The sequence below is a fragment of the Mustelus asterias genome, chromosome 24 (assembly GCF_964213995.1).
Source record: "Mustelus asterias chromosome 24, sMusAst1.hap1.1, whole genome shotgun sequence".
Classification (NCBI taxonomy): domain Eukaryota; kingdom Metazoa; phylum Chordata; class Chondrichthyes; order Carcharhiniformes; family Triakidae; genus Mustelus; species Mustelus asterias.
In genome coordinates, this window is record NC_135824.1 from 17,743,255 (window position 1) to 17,766,553 (window position 23,299).

The 23,299-nt window shown below is 41.7% G+C and overlaps 1 protein-coding gene across 4 annotated transcripts in view; it reads left to right on the forward strand.

Moving 5' to 3' along the window:
• dmxl2 (Dmx-like 2) overlaps positions 1-23,299 on the forward strand; it is a 143,694-nt gene that overhangs the window by 110,483 nt on the left and 9,912 nt on the right. For 2 of the 4 annotated variants that reach the window (XM_078241347.1, XM_078241350.1), the window contains 8 exons: positions 4,051-4,116; positions 4,496-4,582; positions 9,444-9,565; positions 9,694-9,829; positions 12,980-13,040; positions 17,702-17,829; positions 22,246-22,323; positions 22,981-23,072. In XM_078241347.1, coding sequence (XP_078097473.1) covers positions 4,051-4,116; positions 4,496-4,582; positions 9,444-9,565; positions 9,694-9,829; positions 12,980-13,040; positions 17,702-17,829; positions 22,246-22,323; positions 22,981-23,072 — 770 coding nt within the window. Of the gene's footprint in view, positions 1-4,050; positions 4,117-4,495; positions 4,583-9,443; positions 9,566-9,693; positions 9,830-12,979; positions 13,041-17,701; positions 17,830-22,245; positions 22,324-22,980; positions 23,073-23,299 lie in introns of those variants that run through there. The other 2 variants (XM_078241348.1, XM_078241349.1) reach the window with 2 other exon arrangements.

Here is a 23,299-nt window from a genome sequence, read left to right on the forward strand (position 1 = left end):
CTGAATGATATTAAGCCTGTCCATTGGGGCGATTGGTTGGTTAAAATGATGGTCAGGAGCTTCTGGCTGCGTTTCCGAAATGCTCCCAACTACCATCAATTCAGTTGCTGGATTTTTGGCACCACCAGCAGATAAACTCAGATAAAACTCGGTTGCAGGTTTTACTCTGGATTGTGAAAGTCAAGCAATCTGTAAGATGCCCAATGATTACGGTACTTTGTAATTTTCTCTACCATTTCCTTGTGGGAGAAGAAGAACAGGAGTGCTCCTCAAGCCTTAGAGGGAAATCATTGAGCTTCTTCTGCACTCCCCTTCTTCTGACTCTCTGGTCAACTCCAGAATTTGCATTCCCACACCCCATCCCCCAATGCCTCATGTATCCCTCAGGACAGGAATTAAAATTGCCCAGACCTTACTCTAACAGTGAAATTCGGGTTTTCAATGTCCATTTGCAGCACAAACCTCTAACTTAACTAATCATATCACTCAAAATCAGAAAGGGCATAGAAATTCAGTTCCTATATACACTTGCTTTGTGCATATTTTGCACATTGTCTTTCTATTCATCGTACTGTACTATTCTATATTAACTTGCACCTAGTATTTTTGCATCCATATTTATTAACTTCTGCTAATGGAAAAGGTTTCACTAGATTAAATTTTTGCATTTCTATTAGCAACTTTGTATTGCTTAAGAATTGGATAAGGAGCTAGGTAATTGCATTGCAGGGTACAGAAATAAACCATGCTAAGAATGATTACGGTATCCGGTGAACCTTGTTGGAAAGGTAGTCATCTGTCTGTACATTGAGTGAGTGTGATTGCCTCCTATCTCCCCCTCCATAGTCATAAACCTGCCCATAACATAGTCTGTCTGGAGCTTTGTATAAAGAATGCTTGAGTTTTGAGTTAGTGCTAGTGAAGTATGACCCAGCTTCAGGAGAGGAAAGTAGGAAAAAGAAAAAATAGGAGTGGAGCGTGTGGGTACAGAAATTACATTTATTATTGTGCAATCTCAGTTGTTACAGTAGATACAGACTTGGGGCTGTATTTTCAAATTGAGGTTGGGGAAAAAAACGCTTGGAAAATTTGTGGATCTCGACTCCACACCGCAGCTTCATTGCTCATGCAACATGATCTTGAAATGTAAATGCCCTAACTGGGCCAGATGCAAGCTCAGCGTTATGTTATCAGGAAGCGGGTGTTGTCGGCAGAGCACCAGCGGCAAAGGTAGATAGATGGCAACCATAATGGGGCCTGCTTCTGCCTTGGAGAAGAGAGCAGGTAGCATCTCCGGGCCAATAGGCTCAACAAACACAAAAGTGGCCAAATACAAAAGAAAAGGACTCAATGCAGTGCAAGATCCCCCAGCTCCCAATTTAAGAAAAAAAATTTAACTCCTGCCTGCTTTGAACCCCACAGCTGTGGACTAACATGACCCAGATTTTTCGAGTTCAGCAATTTCAACTTTGCAAATCTCACCCTTGCCAACCTTTTAACAACTCCTCAAGGACCTAAATGAGCTATTAATTGGAGGTGAGCAGGCTTCTCATTCTTTTGAAAATTGAATCACGTTCCAGAGGTGGGGAGGACCCAGTGCCACACTCCACACCAATTCTCAATTCCAACTAGCAGTTGAAAATCCCAGCCTTAATTAATCTTCCATGTCAACCTAACTGGAGGGAAGTTATTTTTTAAAAATCTTTTATTATCAAAAAAAAATCAACTTAATTACTTCTTAAATGCTAATCCAATTTGTTTTAATATTAGCGTAAGGAAATGCACACTGAATTACCTTGAATAAGTTACGCACATCATCAATTTACTGCTTGCCTCCTTGTTTTATAGTCCTGGCAGTATTGTTCATCTAGACCTACATATTGCCAGTTTATTTGGAATTGTGGTTTGTATCCTTTTTGCCTTCTCTGCACATAACACTGGGGTTTCTAAATGTACCTATCAGACTGTGAGAAGGCTCTTCAGAAATCAAAAAATAAATATTTCATTGCTCCCCAGTCACATTATGATTTGAATCTTGTAACAAAGGCTGTGGATAATCTCCCTCTACAAAGAAAATCAACCGCCTTTCACCTTTCTCTGTAAACGGCAAACTTTTCCACAAAAGTTTTGTAAACTAAAGGTGCACTTTAGTGCTGCTTCTGACCTTATGGTGACTTCAAAAACATTGTCATGAAGTTCTGGTTCTTCATGACGATTCCTCACCTAACTTCGCAGAACATTGACTTTTTTGGGGAACTGCATTTACTGCAGAATTTATTTTATTATGAACTTTTTATTCCCTCAAAATTTTACATATTTTGCCTGGTGGCAAGTGAGGAGGATTGTTTAGCCATTTTTGTTGATCAATTCATCTTCAAACTTAGAAGTATGAAACAATTAAGATTTTGTTTGGGAGATGGCCACGTTCATCATCAGGATCATCATTGTAGACTTGAGGAATAAATTCTCCTTGTTCTTAGTCACTTGTACAACCTGTCACTCAGCAGGCCCAGGGATTCCCTACTTCATAATGAAAGTCAACCATTTCAAACGTATTATGGACAATTCTCTTGTGTATTGGCAGTTGATCATACCTTTTAACTTATGAAAGAGGTCCATTGATGATCTGAACTTAGTTAGTAGTCCCAAATAACTAACGATGTGCTGCAACAACATTTACAATGGGTGGCATTTTCTGGCCCTATCCACTGCTGGGACTGAAAGTTGGTGCATCCCCCGCGGCAGGTCCCGTCACTGTGGGGTGGATAAATCTTGGCCTGTATCTTTTCCAAACCTTACCACTGCGACCACCAGTGATCTGACCTAGGATGATTGAGGATATTTTTTTGTATTTTTCTTGTCAATGCATTATCCAAATATCCCGTAAATAGCTGTGTGCAAAGACCATCCTTCACCTCTAGTAGTTTTGTACAGTGTTTCCAATAGTGTTACCTGCTCTGTCTGATGCCCACATTGTTCAGTGAGTCTGGGAACATTTCCCCATGCCCATCATAAGACTTGAAAGTACCTGCATTGCTGCAAAATTACTAGAGTAGTACTAACATATATTGGGTACTGAACATTGTTTGGAGAGTGTTTTGCCCCATTATACTGTTAAATGATGTTTGATCCATTCTGAATTGATCATTCTTTCAGACAAACACTTTAGTTGGGAGACGTTAGGATTGTCAAGCCCATCTGGGAAGGTTTCCAGTTGGCTAATCTTTTTGGGTTATACTGTTATAGGGTTTATCAGAATTTACTAATATTCTGGCTGATGATCAATGTCATATATCAGTTATGTCCTTGCCTTGTCTTTTTGCTTCTCCCATAATGGAACCCATTGATGTTTACTGATATTAGTTTGGCCTCTAGTTTTACCAGTGTCAATTCATTGAATCATTTATTTTATTATGGGGAAGTAAGTTTGATTTTAGAGCTAATTTCTGCTTTATGGATGACAGTACACTCGTCTTACTTGACTCATCTTTCCAGTTTTCAGTGCTGTTCTTTAGCCTTGGGCATGGGAGTATGTTGGACTCATTTCCTTCCCACTTCCATTGTCTGTTGTTCCCCCCCCCTCTCTGTCTCTCATCCCCACTTTCCCCTGTTGTGTGACTGTTCTTCATGTAGCTTTAATTCAAATCCTTTTATTGTACACAACCAGCATGATCTCTGCAATATGGATATTTTGAACTGCCTCTCCTGGTTCTAATTGTTGAGCCACAAATCTACATTTAGAAACCCATTACCTGGATTTATGCTTCAAATGTATTAACTTATTTGATGAACAGTTGGTAAATGTGCCTCATCTGCATAAGAAGATGAAGGTTGAAACCCTTTTGGTATAGAGAGAGAAGGCAAAATTCAATGAATGAATTTTATCGGTAAGACATCAGTCAATTTGTTCAATCTTGTGAAGTTGTTTTGCCAATGTAATACTGCCAAGGCTTCATTTTTTTTAATTCAGTAAAAGCATTTTATTCATTTTCGTTTTTTTTTATTTCTGTGCATGTGTAATGTGCTGTGACTGTGTGCTGTGTTGTGTAGTCAGTAGAAGACCATGTGGACCAAGTCAAACAAAACTGCGTAGCGGACCACCGTGGAAGCAACAAGGTAGCATCCCTTACCCACCCGCTCATCTTTAGCAGCTATTATAAATGCACTAGCTTCAACATCTTGTTTAATGGCGTGTGAAAGTAAATAATTGTACACGTGCAGAGCTCCATCTCATAGTTGTTATGTCTGTGGAGGTTGCAGTGCAAGCACAAGTATACCATTCCGTGTGAATTCAAAAAGATTATATTGCTAGTTTATATACAGCTGTTTGCTGCATTGCTAAAACCATTAAACAGATAGTAATGTTGGTGATTTTTAAATTTTTGCTGTGTGTTTTATTTCCACTTTTTAAAGGCAAAGCACACCATCAACTTTTAAGATGTGTAGGTATACGAATAACCTTAATACTTTTATCATGTGTAATAATATCTTTTAGGTTGAAACAGAAATGGGCTACCCAGGTAGAAAAGCAAAGATTATTCACAAAGATTCTGATGCCATAATGGCATTTGCAATTAATAAGGTAAGAAAGATGTAGCTTTCCATCTCTGGGTCCCTTGTAATCCATCAGATGAAATATGTTGCAAACGACGCTGTCAATCGCTTGGAATCAATCTTGTCATTTTTGTATAATTTCTAATCTCTTTTTTTGGCATTTTGATATACCATAGCTGCCATATTATTAGACCTAGGCGTGAAGACTGTTAGCCATAAATTGTGATGTGTATCCCAAATACTTAGTGAACCACAAATGCACATTTTGCTGGATCTTGTACAAGCAAGAACAGAAGTGTTTAGGCTTATGCACTGAGCTCAGCTCTCCAAAAGATAGTGTCCAAACTTGTATATAATGTTGCAAAGATCAGTTCCATTCCTAAGTTGCTCAGGGGAAGGATATGGCACTGTCCCTGAAGGTTGCATTGAACGTGGTTGGAACATTGTAAGAAGCAAAAAGATAGAGAGTTCAAAATGCCGCTTTAAGGGGGTGTTCAAAAATGACAAGTTCAGGGAGTGGAAGTGTTCAGCGATACACATTTGGTCTCACCAGTGTAGAGGAAAGCCCGTTCTGAAAAGCAAATACGGCAAACTAGATTGGAGGTAGTAGAGATAAACGGATTTCTCATACACAAGGAGGATTTGGGGTAACTTCAGACCCAAACGTCTTTCATTTTCTTTTAGGTTACTGATGACGTGTTTTAGGTCTGGTAGCCTCTGGAAAAAACAGGTTAATTTTTGGATGTCAAACCAATTTCAGAACTTTTTTCCAAGGGCAGAAGACATTTTAAATCTGGAGTGTTAATCTCTTTCTGTTTTTGGTACCAGGGCTGCAATCTAACAGTTACAAATCCCGTAATGGCTGCTAAACCTCATGAGCGGCCAAAAACTGGATTTGCATCAGCGAGATCCCAGTTTGAGATCTTCCCCAACCCCCCCGCTGGAGACATGATCAGGCCGTGAACCTGGTTTCCATACATTATTATATTTTAACATATTATTAAAGGGCTTGATGCCATACTGCCCAAACATAGTGAAGGCCATCCCCCTAGTGATGTGACGTTTCACCCGGCGACATGACGTTATGCCAGCACAAATCACTACTTGTTGTTGAAAGCGAAAACTAGTTGTGCTGACACCGTGCCAGGGGCATGGAGGCACCTGTAGGCCCCATGGGACAAGGCTAGGCACTGTCCCTGGAGTTCTGGCTGGGATGACGGTGGGTGGGGGGGTGGAATTGGTGGGGGAGTCCCGATGTCAGTAGGAGGGGGCCTGAAATTTAACTTTGAGATTGGGGTGCCCTTTATCCTGCTGCCTGCCAGTGTGTTTAGGCCCCGCCCCTCCAGCTGGCTGTAAGATCCTCGACAGTGCTTTGAAATTGCACAGAATGCTGTTAAATCACGGAAGAAAAGTGTCAAGTTTCACACAGTTTTCCACTGTGTAATTTCAGGGAAATTGCACTCCAGGGTTCCAATGATCTGTTTTCAGCACTTGCTGTTTTAATTTCAGCCCTCCTGCATTTTTGTTTTATTTTTCCAATTTTCCCCTATTTCCTTCCTCCTTTCCTTCAATAGATCTCCCATACCTTTTCACACCTGTTTGCATATTCTTCTGTTTTAATGTCTTTCCATTGCCTCACTGAGAAGTTCTTTCATGTCATCTATTTTCTGAGAATTGGATCACTCAATCAGCAAATTTACTCATCAATTTTATTATCTGTTCCAACCCTACATAAAAGCCCGTGGTTATTTTTCAGTTTTCAACTCTGATAAAGGTTCATTAATAACATGTTAACCTGCCACTTCACATTACAGATGCAGACTGATCAACTCTGTTGAAGGAGATTTTAACCTGAAAGAGCAGATGGGCTAGGTTCGGGTGGGATGTTTAAAGCCTGATAACTGAGTCAGGAACCCAGTGTGCCTTGAACCTGCCAACTAACAGTTTTAATGACAGGGAGATGAGGGACAGGCAACCAATCCACTTTCCAGAGGCGGGTTGGTCATTTCAATACTTGGTGAAATATTTTAATGAGGCTGTGTGCCTTCGCTTTAACAGTGATTCCATTTTTAAACATAGTAGCCTGGGTTTCCCAGGTGACTGGTAACCCAACAAGTGAAAGGATGCATGAAAGGCTGAGTACATAAGGTAAGTGTCTTTATAGTACTGCTTATGGGCCAGGAGGATCAGGTGTGTTTACTCCAGGTACAAAAAGCTTTACTGTAAAAACCTTCTCCCCACCAATTTCTGGCTGCTCCCCTGTCTGACCCTGCACTTGCTCCCCAACCATCATCTGCTAACTCCGCACTCTTCCCCAACTGCCTTTGGACCCCAACTGCACAATTGCCACTCCACCTTGACCAAACAACGTACCACCCTCTGCTGCCACTACAATTACAAACTCTCCCGTCCCCACACTATTATTCCTTTCTCTTGAGCCCAGTTCAGCTGCAGTTTTGTGGTGCAGGATTTCCCACTTGACCAGCAGCTAGCCTAGAAAATAGCTAATGTAATACCTTTATTTGAGAAAGGAGGGAGGCAGAAAGCAGGGAACTATAAGCCATTGAGCATAACATCTGTCATAGGAAAAGTGCTAGAATCCATGAATAAAGAGGTTATAGCAGGATTCTTAGGAAATCATGATTTAATCAGGCAAAATCAACATGGCTTTGTGAAAGGAAAATTGTGAATCTTAGTTTTTTGACAAAGTACCATTCAAGGTGAACAAAGGGAAACTTGTAGATGTGGTATACCTGGATTTCCAAAAGGCATTCAATAAGGTACCATATCAAAGGTTACGACATAAACATAGACATAGAAAATAGGTGCAGGAGTAGGCCATTCGGCCCTTTGAGGCTACACCTCCATTCAGTGTGATCATGTCTGATCATGCACTTTCGGTATCCCACTCCTGCTTTCTCTCCATACCCCTTGATCCCTTTAGCCCAAGGGACACGTCCAGTTCCCTCTTGAACATATTTAATGAACTAGTCCCAACAGCTTTCTGTGGTAGAGAATTCCAACTTCCATCAGGTTCACACCTCTGAGTGAAGAAGTTTTCTTCCTCATCTCAGTCCTAAATGGCTTGCCCCATGTTCTTCGACTGTGACTCCTAGTTCTGGACTTCCCCAACATTGGGAACATTCTGCCTGCATCTAGCCTGTCCAGTCCCATCAGGATTTTATATGTTTCTGAGATCCCTTCTCATTCTTCTAAATTCCAGTGAGTACAAGCCCAGTCGATCCAGTCTTTCTTCACACATCAGTTCTGCCATTCCAGGAATCAGCCTGGTGAACCTTAGCTAGTCTTCCTCAGACTAGGAGACCAAAGCTGCACACAATAGTCAAGGTGTGGCCTCTCAATGGCCCTGTATAACTGTAGCAAGACATGTTTACTCCTATACTCAAATCCTCTTGCTATGAAGGCTAGCATGTCATTAGCAGGGCCTGTTCCCTTTCTGAGGCCGGCAGCATAGCACTGAGTAGTGCACTGCGCATGCACCAATTCATCACAGTGGAGATCGGTGCATGCGCTGTAGCCCCCCACTGCCAGTCTCCCGATTGCTGGTCAGCCCTGCACCAGTAGCCGTACAAGCCCGCCTCGTCGCTGGCCTCCCTTCCTCTGTCACGGCAGAATGTCAGCGGGACCCCCCCACCCCCCAACCGAGGTCCTGCCCTCATTAGGCCCTGTCCCCTTTGGCACTGTCTGATGCCTGGTGGGCAATGCCAAGGTGCCCCCTTGGGCATTGCCATTTTCTCCTTGGGGGCCAGGCTGGCACTGCCAACCTGGCAATGTCCAGGGGACACCCCCACCCTTATCCCTGACCTCCGGGGTGCCTCCATGGCCCCCCTTTCACTCCAGCGGGGTTGGGCTACCAGCTCCCCGCAAGTGGGGAGCTGTTGTAGACCCCGCTGGAGTGAAACACTCCTGAGGGAGGAGGTGGGGGGGTGCAGGGGGAGGTTGGGGGAAACTCTAGTGGGACCGGAGACTTCAGTCCCGGGCCCGTTAATGCGTTTGAAATCATAATTTAAATAGTTTATGCAGCTCCGTGCCAGAAATCGGCACGGAGCTGACAGCACCGGAAATCTGGCGGCTCACGGAGGCCATGGCACCCAGCAGGAAGCCCGCTACACAGCCTCTGCTTGAGCTAAAGCAGCGCAGCAGGCTGCGAGATTCGCCCCCCCCCCCCCCCCCCCCCCCCCCCCCCTTATTTAAAAAAATGATAGAATTGCTTTCGGAGCCCTTCAGAGAAGATTTATGAGACTCGTTACTGGGACGAAGTGTTTATTTTCTAAAGAAAGGTTGAACAGGTTAGGCCTATATCCATTGGAGACGGGAAGAAAGAGAAACATATAAGATCCTGAGGGGACTTTTTTGGGGGGGAGACTAAAACTAGGGGGCATTGGTTGAAAGTTAAAGATCTCCCTGTTAATACAGAAATTAGGAAAATTATTTTCTCTCTCTCAGGGTCATTGGTTTGTGAAATTCTGCTCCCCAGAAATTAGTGGAGGCTGGGTATTTACATTTATTCAAGGCAGAGTTAGATTTTTGTTAGGCAAGGGAATCGAGGGTTATTGGGGGGCAGACAGGAAGGTGGAACTGAGACCACAGCTAGATCAGTCATGAATGGCAGAGCAGGCTCGAAGGGCCAAATGATCTACTCCTGCACCTATGTTTCTATGTTCCTCACCGTTTTCAAACCAATATCAAGCTTTGCATTTCCATAAATATTTGGTTTGTTTCAGATGGCCAGCATTTTCCAGTTTTTTCTTTTTATGCACATCGACCTGTAATAAAGATCACGGTTGATCATGGTTTTTTATACAGACTTTTTCTGTACTTTGGTTTGTTTTTGCTTGAATTTAGTTTTTTTTCCTCCCCTGTAAAAGGCAAATTCCAATGAGATGGTTTTGGCTTCAACGCATGATGTGCAAGAACTTGATGTATCTGCGATTCTAGCTGCTCAGCCTTATACCTGGATTGGTGAAGATTCAGACAGAGAATCAAGAAGGTACAGCTTTATTTAATCCAGTGAAGTGATTTTTAAGTGTAATATACATCCAGATTCTTGATTAAATTTGAATTGCAATTTTTGCATTATCCAAAGTTGTAACGCAGTCAAAATGATTTTGTTTTTAGTTCCGACGATCTTGACCATCGCTCAACAGTGAGCACTGGCCAAACTAGTACGGCTCATTTCGGATCCAGTCAGCTTTCTACTTCCTCTTCGATGCCTTGGCTAGGAAGTGGGCAAACCAGTACAGGAGCCACTGTGGTATGTCCAGAGTTAAACAAACAACCAATTCCTCTAATACTGGATTGAATTTTCCCAAAAAATGGTGAAGTGTCAGGTTCAGACAGAAAACTGGTGTGTTTCTCGAAGGGCCTCTTCTGCACTGTAGTATTCTGTGTTTCTCCCCATTTTAAAATAGGATGGTGTGTTTTGCGCCAGCATTGTGAGGGGCAGGACCTAAAGACACTGGCAAGCCCAACTCCACACAGATCAGGGCTCCCTTTTTGCTTGGCCTGATGACATCACTGGCAAGGGTCAGGGAAGATCTCAGCCGGAATTCTCCAGCCGTTCACGCCGGCAGCACACCCCCGCCCACGGGTTTCCCGCCGGCATGGGGTGATGTCAGTGGGAATTCCCATTGACAGCAGCGGGACCAGAGAATTCCCCCGCTAGCAAACAATGTGTCACCTCCCGCCGACGGGAAACACGTGGCTGGGAGGCCAGAGAATCCCGCCCCATATTCTGAGGCCTCCCTGGCACAAATCCCGTCACGGCCCTCTTGTAAGAATTTCCCGCCATAACGGGAATGGGACCGGAAAATTGCCCACTGTCTTAATTTGACATCCCTCGCCTTGCCTCAAACAAATTTAGGATTGCCTTCTCTCCAATTGTGTCCAGGAGAGGATATTAGGGAGGAGATAAATAATGAAGGAGTTTAAAGCAAAATGCAAAGAATTTGTATCCCCTACTAATGCCATCGTCTCTCCACCAGAACTCGGTTCCCAATGAACAGTGCTTTTTTTTAAACAGACTGTTTATAAGCTTTAAGCTTCACTATGCACTACCAATTTTTGTTTTCCTTATCCTTCTCTTAGACCACTTCTCATTTTTGTAATGTCTTCATACAAAAGGGGCAGAATTTACCGACTTTTTTTAACTTGGCTACACCGAGTTTTCTCACCATATTTTTAAACATCCTGTCAAAATAAATCTAAGGGGTGGGTCCAACGATATCACGCTGGCGAGGTGGGCTGCCAGCAACTTTGGCTTTTAAAGGATCGAGGGCACTCCTCGATGTGGAAATCTCCCTCAATCCCTGCATCTCCCCATGAGATCCCCTCCAGCACTGTCCACTGGTGGCGTCAGGGTACTGCCTGGGCGTAACACTCTGCTTTCCGGGGCTATACCCACCTGTGCACCTCTGTTGGGTTCTGATAGCCAGGTGTATATCGTGGGAGACCTGTTGTGATTCCTATCGATGTGAATGGACAATTTAATGTGGGAGGGGATTAGCAGGCAGACAAATCCTGATATGCATTGTTAAATAGATGCAAATGGAAATCCTGACTTTTAAAATTGGAATTCCCGTTATGTTGTCAGCGGGGGTGGAGTGGGAACAATGGAGCAGGGAAATCCCGCCGGCGTAAAAACCATTTTGGGATTCCTACTCAATTCACTGTCCAGTCCGCTGTTCACACTCCTCAAAAACCAGAGTAGAAAATCGCTCCTGTTGTCTCTATATTCTCCTGTCCAATTTTAAATTATTCATGGCTTCGTAAAACTTGAACTACTTATTTATGCAAATTCAATTCTGCAAAAAAGTACAATTCAAACAATATAGCATGAATTTATAAGGCATATGAATCTTGAGCAGGAGTCGACCATTCAGCACCTTGAGCCTGTCCACCATTTAATACGATCACGGTTGATCTGATAGTAACCTCAAATCTGCATCCCATCCACCAATCCCCTTGCTTACCAAGAATCTCTGCACCTCTGCCTTACAAATATTCAAAGACGCTGCTTCCAGCCCCGCTTCAGGAAGAGTTCCAAAGACACTCAACCCTCTGCGTGCAACAATTTCTCCTCATCTCCATTTTAAATGGGCAACATTTGGTTTTTAAACAGCAGCCTCTCGTTCTAGAATCTGTCACAGGAGGAATCATCCTCTGCACATCCACCCTGCCAAGACCCCTCAAGATCTTTATATGTTTCAATCAAATCACCTCTTACTCTTCTAAACTCAACAGACACAAGCCTAGCCTGTCCAGCCTTTCCTCATAAGACAACCAGGTATTAGCCTGGTAAACCTTCTCTGAACTGCTTCCAATGCATCTTTCCTTAAATACGGCGACCAATACTGTACACAGTAAACATGATCTCACTAATGCCCTGTAAACTAAAGCATAACTTCCCAACTTTTGTATTCAATTCCGCAGCAATAAATGATAACATTCTATTCGCTTTCCTAGTTACTTGCTGTACCTGCATACCAGCCTTTTGTGATTTATGCTGTGGGACCCCATAACCCTCTGCACCTCAGAGCTGTATAATCTCTAGCCATTTTGATAATATGCTTTTTTTATTCTCTTGTTAAAATTGACTCACGTTTTCCCACTTTCTACCTATTCGCCAGATCTGTGCCTGCAATGTTTGCCAATCAAAAGCGGTTGATCTAAGAATGGCTTTTGTTTTTTTTTAATCTATTAAATTCTCTTTGCTCTGTAGAATTGGGCATTTACATCTGATGTGAAACAAATCCCATTCCCCAACTGCTCATTACATTTATCCAACAAATAACTGAGCATTCCATGTAAGGAAGATCTCAGAATTGAACTTGGGTCCCTGTTCATGTTTCATTGGGTGTGCTGGCTGAAATCAGCTAAAGTATGCTAACATTGGTCTCAGGGCCAGGGTAAGATACTGCAGGGCAGAATGCACTTATGGAGCTTTATTCCAGCGAGCAGTCAATGCCTTCAAAAGAGGGAAGGAAACTGATAGAAAAATTAGCAACAGTTTAAAAATGACTATAATTAAGTTAACATTCATTTCTTTCAATATCTCAACAGCTGATTATTTTGGTTGTTGTACTTTTTTAAAATAATGTGATAATGTACTAGAACAGTTTCTCTTTGTTGACAAAATAAATGCAATAATTATATTATTAAAATTAATTTTATCATTTCAAATTTAAACTGTTTTGATCAGTAGAACGTAAAGCATATGGCAATCCCCACAGAGCTGGAATACCCTGTTTTTAAAAAAATAGCATCGGATAAATTAGAAGAAATGTTGATGCCAAGTTAATAAAGAAACAATTGCATTCATTTTCTGTACAATACTTTGACATTTAAAAAATTAAATCTGTGATACTATTTTTATAAATGGATATTGTCGTTTTCTCCACGGTAGCTCATAAAAAGGAACTTGAATAATGTGAAGCGGATGACTTCCCATCCAGCTCACCGGTATTGTGAGTACTGAAATTAGATTAAGCTGATTTTGTACCATCATCCCATTTGTCATTTCTCCTGCCTTCCACCTTATCCCAAACCTTTCCTTCACTTCTGCCCCACCCCTCATTCTCTGCCTGTCTACTTGCTTTAAACATGTTACCTCTCTAACATTTTCCACTTCTTTCAAAACGATAACTCTGTTTCTCTCACCATTGATGCGCCCAGACCTGCTAAGTATTTCCAACATTTTCTGTTTTTATTTATTTAAGATTTAGCTGGTTTTGTTTCTCATTCTTTTTTTTTTCCTCTTCTGAGTTATTTTTAACTTGGTTCTATCTTCATTAGGTTTTTTCCCCAATACCTTGGTGGTAGATCTGGAGGTAGGGGTACTGAGAAAATCTGGGGAAAAAGTGTCAAGCAAGTTTGCTGATGTGTTTCTGCTTCTGGCCGCTTTGCCCAGGGCAGGCTGAGTACAATGTTGGTAATCCGCAAGTCAGCAGTGGGAAGGCAATTGAGGCTGTTTGGAAAGCAATTAAGAGCCACTTTTCAAGGGCAATTGAATTAACCAGCAGCGCACAATTCGTCAACTCAGCTCAGAGCTGTATTAAAATCTGTAGTTTAAATGAGAAAGATAGGACGCCTGAAGTCATCAATAGGTGGAGGCGAGCCATTGCAGTATTGTCTTACTGAAACCGCTGTCATGTTTGGTACTCAGTGACAAAATGCCTGCTGCTCCTTCAGCTTAATTTTGCATCCATTATGCTCTGCCGCCTTGTGCATCAGTCTCTTCAGCAGCAATCTTACTGCAGCCAAAGTGAAAGTTGCTAGCCACCTTTTAAATCACTGCTAATTTACTGCCCTGCCTCCTTAACCCACTAATTCAATGGCAATCCTGGAGGCAGGTTCTTAGTTGGACACCTTCTTGGAAGATTGAACCTGAAAGCATTCCACTTCACCTCCAGGTTACAGATCTGGAAATTAAGACACCTTCCATTTAAAAACTAGGGTGGCATAATTCTGCGCACTATCACTGCCAAAGTCTAGAGCTAATCACTGATTAAAAGCAGAGAATACTAGTATTTTAATTTATGGCTTATACAGGATTCTGGATTTATATAACGTATTGATGTATTTTTGATCTAACTAGAATATTCCATCCTTGGGCAAACTATCAGAGTATTGCTAACACCAAAAAAGAACAAAGCTCTTATTGAGTCACTGTCTTCCAGAGAGAAGGATAAAAAGAAAAAAATACAAACTACGTGATGGGTGATTGTCATTAGATTTATATAGATTCTCATAACAGAAAAGAAGAACCTTATAAGTGACAAACTGGTTTTTAAGTGTTGTTTTGTTGGACAGATGTTGAAGCAAATTGCTCACAAAGTTCCAATGAACAGTGAATTAAATTAATTCCCATTTAATCACATAGTTCTGTGGTTATTGGATGAAGTCAGAATACTGGTCAAGAAACTGGGAGAACTGCCTGCTGGTCTTCAAAAAAAAATCATGGAGTTCAATCTCACGAGGTCTCGATGTTTAATTAGAAAGACATTCCCTCACTTTCTGAAATGTTGGCCCAGATTATGTGCTCGAGTCTCTTAATCTTCCAATTTAGTAGCAAGAATGCTACGACAAAGTGACAAGTTATAAAGAGCTGATTGTTATTTTGTGGAATGAACAAGCTCCAGAAAACATTGTATTCAATTTTTACAGTATCATCTGTATTGTGTCACATGTACAGTTACATTTTGGGAAATGAAGTGCAATTTAAAAAGTGTTTTGATATAAAAGGAAGTTCTAAGAAATGACACACTGGTAAAAATAAAATTGTCTATTTATAACAGAAAGTATTTGCATGCTGTAACACTCAGTAGGGTGTTTCACCTAAAGTGTATGAACTAAGTGCTCACTGAGCCCTTTGCCTGGACATCTTTCAGTAAAAGTCAACAGAAACTGTGTACGCACAAAGGACTTGCTTACTTTGAAGAAGGAAAATGCACAAACATTTAAGACATTACCAAACAGATATAAAATACAATACTGCATAGCTCCAAAACCATCTATGGTCACTTTTGCACATACTCATTGGCTAGTTTCAACATAACATTGTATAAAAAAACACAATTGAGTCTGATGTTGCACATTGGTAACATTTAAATGATTAATTTCTAATTCTAAAATTAATGGCAGGATCAAGTTTTGGAGACACAATAGGGGTGCTTTTACAAGAAAAATTCTAATTGTCCAGCCAGCGTGAAAATGGGAGAGTTGCAGATCCGATTTTTGGACGAGTCTTTACTCCCAATTTTATGCATGAATCGGCTACACCATTTCTAGCTACTGGAGCCAGTGGGCGGGGCTTAACTAGCCAGCCAGGTTGATCAGCAGAGGGAGCTATTGTGCATGTGCAGACCTTGTGGCTGTACATGCGCAATAGCCTCAACCCAGTCCCCCTCCTCAGAAAATATCCCCCACCCCCTTTCACACACTGATCACAGGCAGAGTGACAGGCTGTTCTCGATTGGACTGCCCGCCCTGCCCCTGGCACTGCCCAGTGGGCATTACCAAGGTGCCAGGCTGGCAGTGTCAAGGTGTCAGGCTGGCACTGCCCAAGGGGCACCCCCCACCCTTGAACTCCCCAGGAGCCCTCAATGGCCTTCGGTTCTAGCGGCGAGGCCAGCACAACTGTTTCCTATTCGTGGGGAGGAGGTGTTTATGTCACTGAAGAGAACCTCTCCCGGTGAGGCCACAAAGGCAAGTGAGCCTGGACAATTGAGTCCCGGGCTCGCTAATGCCATGCAAATCACTATTTAAATAAATTATTCAGCCTCTGGCTGAACGCGCCAGAAATCTGGTGCCGGTAAGATCGCAAGAGATGAGGAATCGGGTGCGATCCTGATTCCTGTGGCTCTCGCGCAATTTTACCAGCTCGCTCTGCCCAAAGATGGGTGGAGTGAGTCGGTAAAATCGTAGCACATGCATAGCACATAACATGCATTTGCATTTGGCACATTCATCTGATTAATTACAGTAATTCCTAGTTTAAAGTTATAGTTGCATTCTGAAAAAATGCAACTCTAAATGACATAATCTTAAACAAATCAGATTTTCGCATTAAAACCAATGTAAAAGCTGTTTTTAGGTTCCATAGGACCTTTCTCATCAGGAAAAAACATTCAAACATTATACCCAGTGAGCTGAAATACTTCACCTTGCTAAATTCCTATATTCGTAAATGAAATAACTTCTCAAATAAAATAAAATTTGAAATATAAAAGAAATATGTTGGTTCTTTTTACTTAGCTCAGGCTCACTGCCTCTCCCAATCCCCAGCCATCTCGCTTGCTATCTTTCCTGTTCCATGATCCACTGCCTTGCCACCTCGCCCATGCTCGCTGGACCATCCCTCTTGCTGAACTGCTTGTGAAATGAGCAGTGAGAGACAGGAAGAGCAGTTTCGTGTTGCTGAAGTAAACCACAAGCTGGAGAGGCGGCGAGAGGGAGAATCGGGAAGTACATAAGAAATAGGAGCAGGAGTAGGCCATCTAGCCCCTCGAGCCTGCCCCGCAGAAGAGAGAAGGTCAACAGTGATCAGGAGAGTTAGTGCATGGGACAGTGGCACTGAATTGATCACTTGATTTGATTTTGATTTGATTTATTGTCACATGTATTAGTATACAGTGAAAAGTATTGTTTCTTGCGCACTATACAGACAAAGCATAGGGAAGGAAAGACAGTGCAGAATGAAGTGTTACAGTCATAGCTATGGTGTAGAGAAAGATCAACATGATGCAAGATAGGTCCATTCAAAAGTCTGATGGCAGCAGGGAAGAAGCTGTTTTTGAGTTGGTTGGTACATGCCCTCAGACTTTTGTATCTTTTTTCCGATGGAAGAAAGTGAAAGAGAGTATGTCCGGGCTGCATGGGGTCCTTGATTATGCTGGCTGCCTTTCCGAGGCAGCGGGAAGTGCAGACAGTGTCAATGGATGGGAGGCTGGTTTGAGTGATGGACTGGGCTTTGTTCACAACTCTTTGTAGTTCCTTGCGGTCTTGGACAGAGCAGGAGCCATACCAAGCTGTGAGACAACCAGAAATAATGCATGGTGCATCTGTAAAAGTTGGTGAGAATTGTAGCAAGCATGCCAAATTTCCTTAGTCTCCTGAGAAAGTAGAGGTGTGGTGGGCTTTCTTAATTATAGCGTCTGCATGGAGGGACCAATGCAGGTTGCTGGTGATCTGGACATCTAAAAGCTTGAAGCTCTTGACCATTTCTACTTCGTCCCATTGATGTAGACAGGTGCATGCGCTCCAATATGCTTCCTGAAGTCGATGACTATCTCCTTCGTTTAGTTGACATTGATTATTATTGTCATACCAGTTTACCAGATTCTCTATCTTTTTCCTGTAACTCCCAATACCAAATATGAATACGGGCCTAATTAACTGAGTGATGTTAAAGTGGAACAACTTAGAATGGGGCAGTCTAAAATGGGGACTTACTATCATGGTGAGAAATAATTGATTGAATTTAAAGCGACAACCCAGTCACCATTTAAGCCTTGATGAAAAATATTACGAGAAGTTTTTTCTTAACAAAATATTTTTGAATTTTTATTAAACACGTGTTGATTGGCCCACACACTAAGATTTTACTTGTTGCATTTGTGTCAATCAGATCTTACAGGTGCACAAGATGGAAGTGTTCGAATGTTTGAATGGAATCGGCCACAACAGGTTATATGTTTCCGGCAAGCTGGCAATGCAAGGGTTACACGACTGCATTTCAATTCACAAGGCAATAAGGTTAGTATTTGATGCAATCTCTCTTAAGATTTAACTTAAGATAAACATGAGGAATAAATACAGTTTCCAGCCCTTTCGTTCCACGGACCTGGTTAAATTTACTTTACCATTCTATCCAATTTATTCAATTTTTGAGGTAGGTTATGCAACTATTTTCTGTGGTTTTTCAAAGGTGCTGAAATGAAAATGCAGAATATGTATTTAGTTGTACATTATTCAATTTTAACTACGTGCAGCTCAAAGGTGCCAAGGTCCGAAATGTCTCCTATAATATTTGATCATCTCGGTGTATATACATCTCTATAAACTTCAGTGCAAATCCAGCCGAGACATTAATCAACATATAGAATTAATCCCTGTTTAGCAGCAAGGAATAATTCTATAAAGAAAACACAAACTTAGATTTATATAGCACCATTGCAAGTTGTAGTGAAAGAATGGGCCAGGGAGAGGGTGCTGTTCTCATTAGTACAAGGACTAGAAAGACACAGACCGTAGAATCCCTACAGAGCAGAAGGAGGCCATTTGGCCCATCGAGTCTGCACCAACCACAGTCCTACCCAGGCCCTACTCCCATAACCCTTCATATTTACCCTGCTAATCCCCTTGACGGTAGGGTTAATTTAGCTTGGCCAATCAACCTAACCCGCACATCTTTGGACTGTTGGAGGAAACTGGAGCACCCAGAGGAAACCCACGCAGACACGGGGAGAACGTGCAAACTCCACACAAACAGTGACCCGAGGCCGGAATTGAACCAGGGTCCCTGGCGCTGTGAGGCAGTAGTGCTAACCACTGTGCCACCGTGCCGCGCTGCCCATAAGGTTTTAAGGTTTCGAGCAAGGACATTTTTGCACAGTGAGTGATAATGACATGGAACTCACTAACTACAAGAGTGGTGGAAGGAGATATGATCAATAGTTTCAAAAGGGAATTGGATGGTCACCTGAGGAAAATATGCTTGGAGATGGAAGAGGAGAGTGGGACTGATTAGATTGTTGTAGAGAGAGGCAACATGGGCTTGATGGGCCGAATGGCTTCTTTCAGTGCCTTTTTCATCTTCAAAGAACCCACGTAATAGTTCAACTAGCAGTATCCTGTGCCGTATTCCATAATTCTTTCAAAATCTAAGGATTTCAAAAGTGCTTGATCACTGTCAGAAAGACAACAGTAAATTTGCTTATAGCAAGATCCCACAAAAAAGTCCCACACTTTTTCAGATTGTGTTATGGGAACTTTTGTGTCTAACTGAAATGGCAAACTTAGCCACAGTTTAACATCTCGTCCGAAAAATCTTGAACAGTGCAGCACTCCCTGGATACTTATGGATTGTGCGATTACATTTCTGGGGTGGAACTTGAACACAACCTTTTGCCTCAGATGCAAGAGTCTTGCTTTGCATAACGTTTTAACTTTTGAAAAGCTTTCAAATTTTAGAGAGTAGATTTTCTTGATTTGAGAACTCTGGTGCAGTCAATATTTCCCTGGTTTATTGCACTGTACAGTCCATTTAAAATTGCACAAGGATGCACCTGTGCAGATCTTAAAGTCAACGCCACTTGTGCACAGCTTGTTTGTCCCCTACCTGGCACATTCCTGGTTGCTGCATGGCCACACGCTCAGGCAGCTTAGAGGGAAAATTGGATGCTGCAAATGTAGGAAAATCAAGGAGAGGGGTGCACACAGTGAGAATGCAAGTCAGCTGGAGGGAAAATAATGATAGAAGATGCTGCAATATATTAATTTACAATCTAAAGGGCACTCGCAATTATCCTTGATCCCAAAGATTAAAATAACTTCAAGGAAACTTTAATCCTCTCCCTCGAAAACGCACCCTTGAGCTCCCTGTCTTTGCAAACTACTATCTCATCTCCAACCTCTCTCTCACTTTTACAAATCCTTGAACATGTTGACCCCTTCCAGATTTGTGCCCATCTCTTCCAGATCTCCATTTTGAATAGCTCCACAGAGGTTTCCTCCCCTTCAGAGAAATGAAACAGCCTTTAGCCAAGTCACGAATGACACCCTATGTAACTGTGATCGTGGTAAACTATCCCATTTCATCTTTCTGGACCTGCCTCCAGTCATTGACTCGGTTGACCACAGCATTCTCCTCCCAAAGTCTCTTCTTTAACATGCCAGTGGTTGGAACTGCCTTTGCCTGATTTAGTTTTTATCTGACCAGTTCTACCCACAGAATCAACTACAGTGTCTTCCCGTCTGCATTTTTACCTTTGAATTTCTCCAAAGATCTATCTTTGGCCCCCATTCAACTTCTCATCTACATGCTGCCCTTGAGGGCAACAACCATAAACATGTCAGGTTTCACCTCCATGCCGACGACATCCTCGTTAACTCACTACCACCTCTTTCAATCTATCCACCGTCTCTGATTTCTCACAATTGTCCAACATATACAGTACTGGATAAATTGAACTTTCCTCCCAACTGAATCTTGGGGAAAACTGAAGCCATTGTCTGTTCCCTAGTTACCAATTCTCTCTCTCTGGCAATCATCTATGGCTGAACCAGGCCATGTATAACCATGCTATTATATTTGACACCAAAATGAGCTTCCGACTGTGTATCCACTCTCGCCAAAACCACCTACTTCCACATCCTGTTATATTGCTCAACTCATCCATGCCTCAGCTCATCTGCTGAAATCCACATGAATGCTTGTTATCTCATATCAATGCTGTCCTGACTGACCCCCCATCTTCCACCGTACATATACTTCAGCTCATCCAAAATTCTACTACCTGTATCCTCACTCGCACCAGTCCTCTTAAAACCTATCATTGCTGACCTCTATTGGTACCTTGTCTGACATTTTATGATTCTGATCTTTGTTTTCAAATCCCTCCGTTACTTCACCACTCCAATTCTGCAGCTTCCTCCAGCACTACAACCTTCAAGATCTCTGCAGTCCTCCAATTCTGGCCTCAAGTTCATCTCTGCTTTAAATCACTCCAATGTTGGTGGATATAAAATCAATCTTTTAAGTTGGAAAGCAGCTTACTTTAATTTTTTTTGCCTCTTTTAAAGCGATGTTTCTTTGACTTTGTGTTCTATTTTCAGCTCTTAGCACCAAACAAAATGCTGACTTCGGGCCTTGCTTGTTGTAGTACCTTATTTTTAACACTGTATGACAGTAACACACTGAAGAGAATAGGATGTAGGTAATCCATTGGTCCTTTTCTTATCAATGATTGTGTTACTTAGAAGCTGAAAACTCAATCCAAGTCACCTCGGTGTGTGGTTTGTTGTCTGCAGTCATGCTGGCAACATGATACCTGGATTGGAAGATTTTTGGGGGTAGAACAGGAAGAAGAAGATTTGATTACCAAGTTGTGGCGGCACAGATTTTATGGGCTGAGCTTGGACTGAAGTGCGCAGGATAGGTTACCTTTTAATGAGCTTTGTCATCTTTATCATATCAATCGGGTTCTGTTGAAGGTTTGGTATCCGGACTTCTTATGCTATTGAGTAGTTCCCCATGTAGAGCAAGCCAACCTACCTATCATTTTTTTAAACTGATCAACTGTACAGATAATGGTCTTGATCAAAATGTTATGAAATTGAGAACTATTTTTTTCCTTTTAAACTATATGTAAGGACAAAAAGGAAAACTTAAACAAATCCCATAGGACGTGAGGAATGAAAAAGCAACAAAAAATTCCTTACAACCCCCCCCGTATTTTTCCTCAGTAGCTATTTTCAAACAGTCCTTAAGATTTACTCAATAAGATGTTTGAACGCTGGAGTAATTTTAAAACTAAGAAATCTGACTGAGCTTCACTAGGCTTCGTGAACACTAACACACTGTCGTTAACACAGGAGGAAAATATTCAGAGCTTATCAAGGATCAGGGTACAGTATCCAGTTATATTCAAACTAATTTTCATTGATTTTGAATACTTCAGTTGTTTTCACCGGAGTTTTGCATTTGTTTAACTATAGGTGTGATTGTTGTTGTTATTTTTGCTTGTTAGAGAAATGTAGATTGTGAAAATGGCATACTGATATAGAATTATCAGTATTGGCTCAGTTCATTCTTTCTATTCTCCATTCAGCCACTTTAACTTTGATATTCTACTTTTGCTTCTTAGAAAGGTGATTTTCAACATGTCTGTTCTGATAAATAATAAGAGCAAATCAATACTAACAACTCTAATAATTGTGTAACATCTCTGAAAGGATATGGCATTTATTCTGCTAGCTTGACCAGATTTTAAGAACAGCATTTCTTTTCTTGTTAACAACAGCACCCTTTGACTGCATAACTGGTTGCTCCATAACATTCAATATGTTTTTTTCTAAAGAAGACTGTAACCAGAGAAAAGGGTTTCAACTAAGTTGGGTTTTTTTAATGACTATCTTATCAAAGTGATTTTTTTTTTATTTTCCTAACAGTTGGGAGTGGCAGATGGAGAAGGTTTCCTGAGTCTTTGGCAAGTCAACCAAACTGGATCTAATCCTAAACCTTATCTTGTAAGTTATATAAACAGTCTTGTAATTTGTTAAGAACACATGCCTTTTCTTGTGTTTGTTGAAATAAATAACTTCTTTGAAGACATTGCAGACGTGCCAAAAACACGTTCCGTATTTCTAAGTGCCTTCTATGGATGAGTTTAATAGTCTAACTTCAGCCAAACATGCTGATAAATGTGTGGTGATTTATGGCATTTCAAGGACAGAGTTATTAGAATTCTACAGTGGAGAAGGAAACCATTCGGCCCATCGAGTCCGCACCGACCACAATCTCACCCAGGCCCTATCCCCATAACCCCCCCCCCGTATTTACCCTAGCTCGTCCCCCTGACACTGAGGGAGAATTTAGCATGGCCGATCCACCTAACCTGCACATCTTTGGACTGTATGGGGAAACCGGAGCACCCGGAGGAAACCCACGCAGACACGAGGAGAATGTGCAAACTCCGCACAGACTGTTCCCAAGCCGGGAATTGAACCCGGGTCCCTGGCGCTGTGAAGCAGCAGTGCTAACCACTGTGCCACCCAGTTCATACAGTAATTTGTAACAACATGAACTGTCACCTCAGAAAGCAAAGTTTGACAAAGGAAATGTTGGTTAAAATTTATTTTATAATTTTGTGTTAATATAAGAATGTTTTACTTGTTCACTTGCAGAGCTGGCAGTGTCACAGTAAAGCTGCTGGTGACTTTGCATTCGTAACCTCCTCAAGTCTCATAACCACAGCAGGACAATCTAATGACAGCAGGTACAATGAACTGCAATGAGCTATTGACATTTGAGAAAAAGTGTTGCCAGATGTAAAAAGGGACATTTCCAAAATCCATTTGTTTTAAAAATCAACCCAATCTATTTAAGTACTAACATATTTTCTTCATAATTTTTGACTTAATTAACCATTCCTGTAACTTTTTTCTGGGTTGTATATTTATTAATTAGTGTCACAAGTAGGCTTATATTAATACTGCAATGAAG